Below are 1,879 nucleotides of genomic sequence, written 5' to 3'. Positions count from 1 at the left end.
GTCCTTAACCCTTATCGCCCTTCCCTAAAATGTGTCCCCAACATGCCTATTTACATGACTCTTGGGTACCAGAGGTTATCACACCCATCACATACCGGGTCAATTTCTAACAGTGTGAAGGCTCTCCAAGCAGAGTAATTTCCTTCCATGGGGAGCTGGGCTTAGTCATATTTCTATCAATCCAGTGACCTTTGTATGCAGAGATTAGACGATGGTCTCGTGGTCCCACCTGCCTTGTATCTGATTGATATAACAACAGTATCTGTCATAGGGGCTGTTCTGCTTGTAGGAGCAAACGATGATACTGTCCTGGGGCACAAAGAAGATGCTGTCCTCGGGCTCAGGGCACTCAGGTCTGTCCCTTGCTGAGCACTTGATGTCCAAGGCACTGTAGGTGAGGGAACTGCCCGAGGGGCAGTAGCCGTCCAGGTATCTGGACGTCTCCTCCTGATGCCCACTCTGGACCAGGCTCTGGCATTCTCCTTCCTCCGTGGGTGTGGGGGTGGTGATGGAGCTGGCCATGGACACCTCACCCTGGCCTTGTGGGGGAGGCTTCCCCCTGAGGCCTGCCTTCTTAGCCAGCTCATCTGAGCTCCCCTTGCCGGACTCCAGGTCTGAAGGGGTCCTGAGCAGCTCCACCACCTCCTTGTCTTTGGGTTTCCGGAAGCAGGGCAATTTGCGGACCCATAGAAGCTCGTTCTCTGGCCACTTGGTGCATCCCTCGGTTTTCCTGGCCAGGGCAATGGCCGCGATGCCTGGTAGGCAGATGGCTGGCCCGATGGCCAGGAGGGGGATGTTTCCCAAAGTCTCCCCTTTCATCCCAGAGACGGTGAACATGAAACCGAAGACTAGGAAGACACTGACCAGGGCCACCACCAGCCCAGTCCTCGGGTTAATGTCATCAGGCCGCATCTTTCACTCCATCCAGGTTGGGGGCTGCTTGCTGACCAGGGAGCAGCGTTCCTCTATTCTGTCAGAGGTGAAAACCACAGTGCGTTTTAAAAAAACCCAAGTCTAGCTCCCACCCACCAACTCTTATCTCTCTCTTGTTCTTTCTCTCTGACTTGCTTCTTGACTTTCAGTCTTTGTATCTCTCTTGCAATCGCTCTCTCTCCGCGTTTCTCTTGCAATCTCTCCCTGTTTCTATTTCTACTCTTTCTCTCCGTCCCCTCTCCCTCCCTCCCTTTCTCTCTCGTGCCCTCCCTCTCTCCCTCACACTATTGCAACTTCTGTCTCTCTCTCATATCAACACGCACCTGCTGGGGTCAACGAGGTACCTGAGGTTTCTTGCCCTCTCCAGGAAGTAGGGAAAGAAGCCAGGCTGTCTCCTCAGAAGCCTCCACAGCAGCTGCCCCCTCGGCTCGCTCCCCTGGTTCTGGGAGGAAAGCCTGGTTTCCCCCACGGACTCTGCATTGAGGAGGTGGAACGTGGGAGAGCGGTTCTCCCAGCAGTGCCCGTCGGTCCCGGTGCTGTGCAAGCGGAGCCTGGCGCCAGCTCAGCGCGCAGAGCGCGGGGCGCAGGAGGAGGGAGCACTGAGTCTGGGAAAGAGGGGACGCGGCGCGAGCCTGGCCTTGTTACATCACTGTCAGAGCAGGCTCAGAAACGCAGACGGACGCGCGGGGGCGCGAGGGGGTCAGCGCCGGAGAGAGGCCACCCAGCGGCAGGCGCTGCCGGGGTCTCGTCGGGGCTGCTGGGAGCGGCCGGGGTTTGTGCCGCCGCCGTCCCAGAGGCTGAGCGGGGAGACCTGACCCGTTTCCGTGCCCGGGGAGGGTCTGGGGCGCGAGGCTGCCAGTGACCGGAGTCGGAAACCAGGGTCGGTTTGCCCACCGGGCAGCCGTTGGAATGTCCGAGCTCGGGCTCCCAGTCCGGGATCCGAGGG

The 1,879-nt window shown here is 58.8% G+C and overlaps 1 protein-coding gene across 1 annotated transcript; it reads right to left on the bottom strand.

Annotated features, from left to right (window-relative positions):
- Window positions 1–204: 204 nt before the first annotated feature.
- On the bottom strand, window positions 205–1,581 carry TMEM215 (transmembrane protein 215). The gene is made up of 2 exons (XM_011979991.1): window positions 1,278–1,581; window positions 205–970 (listed from the first exon to the last, which is right to left on the bottom strand). Exon 2 carries the CDS (start codon window positions 910–912, stop codon window positions 205–207), a length of 708 nt encoding a protein of 235 aa, XP_011835381.1. The 5' UTR covers window positions 913–970; window positions 1,278–1,581.
- Between the last annotated feature and the right edge of the window lie 298 nt (window positions 1,582–1,879).

The sequence above is a fragment of the Mandrillus leucophaeus genome, unplaced genomic scaffold, assembly GCF_000951045.1.
Source record: "Mandrillus leucophaeus isolate KB7577 unplaced genomic scaffold, Mleu.le_1.0 Scaffold208, whole genome shotgun sequence".
Lineage (NCBI taxonomy): Eukaryota > Metazoa > Chordata > Mammalia > Primates > Cercopithecidae > Mandrillus > Mandrillus leucophaeus.
Note: the sequence above shows the minus strand (reverse complement) of the source record. Positions and strands in the feature narration are given on the sequence as shown.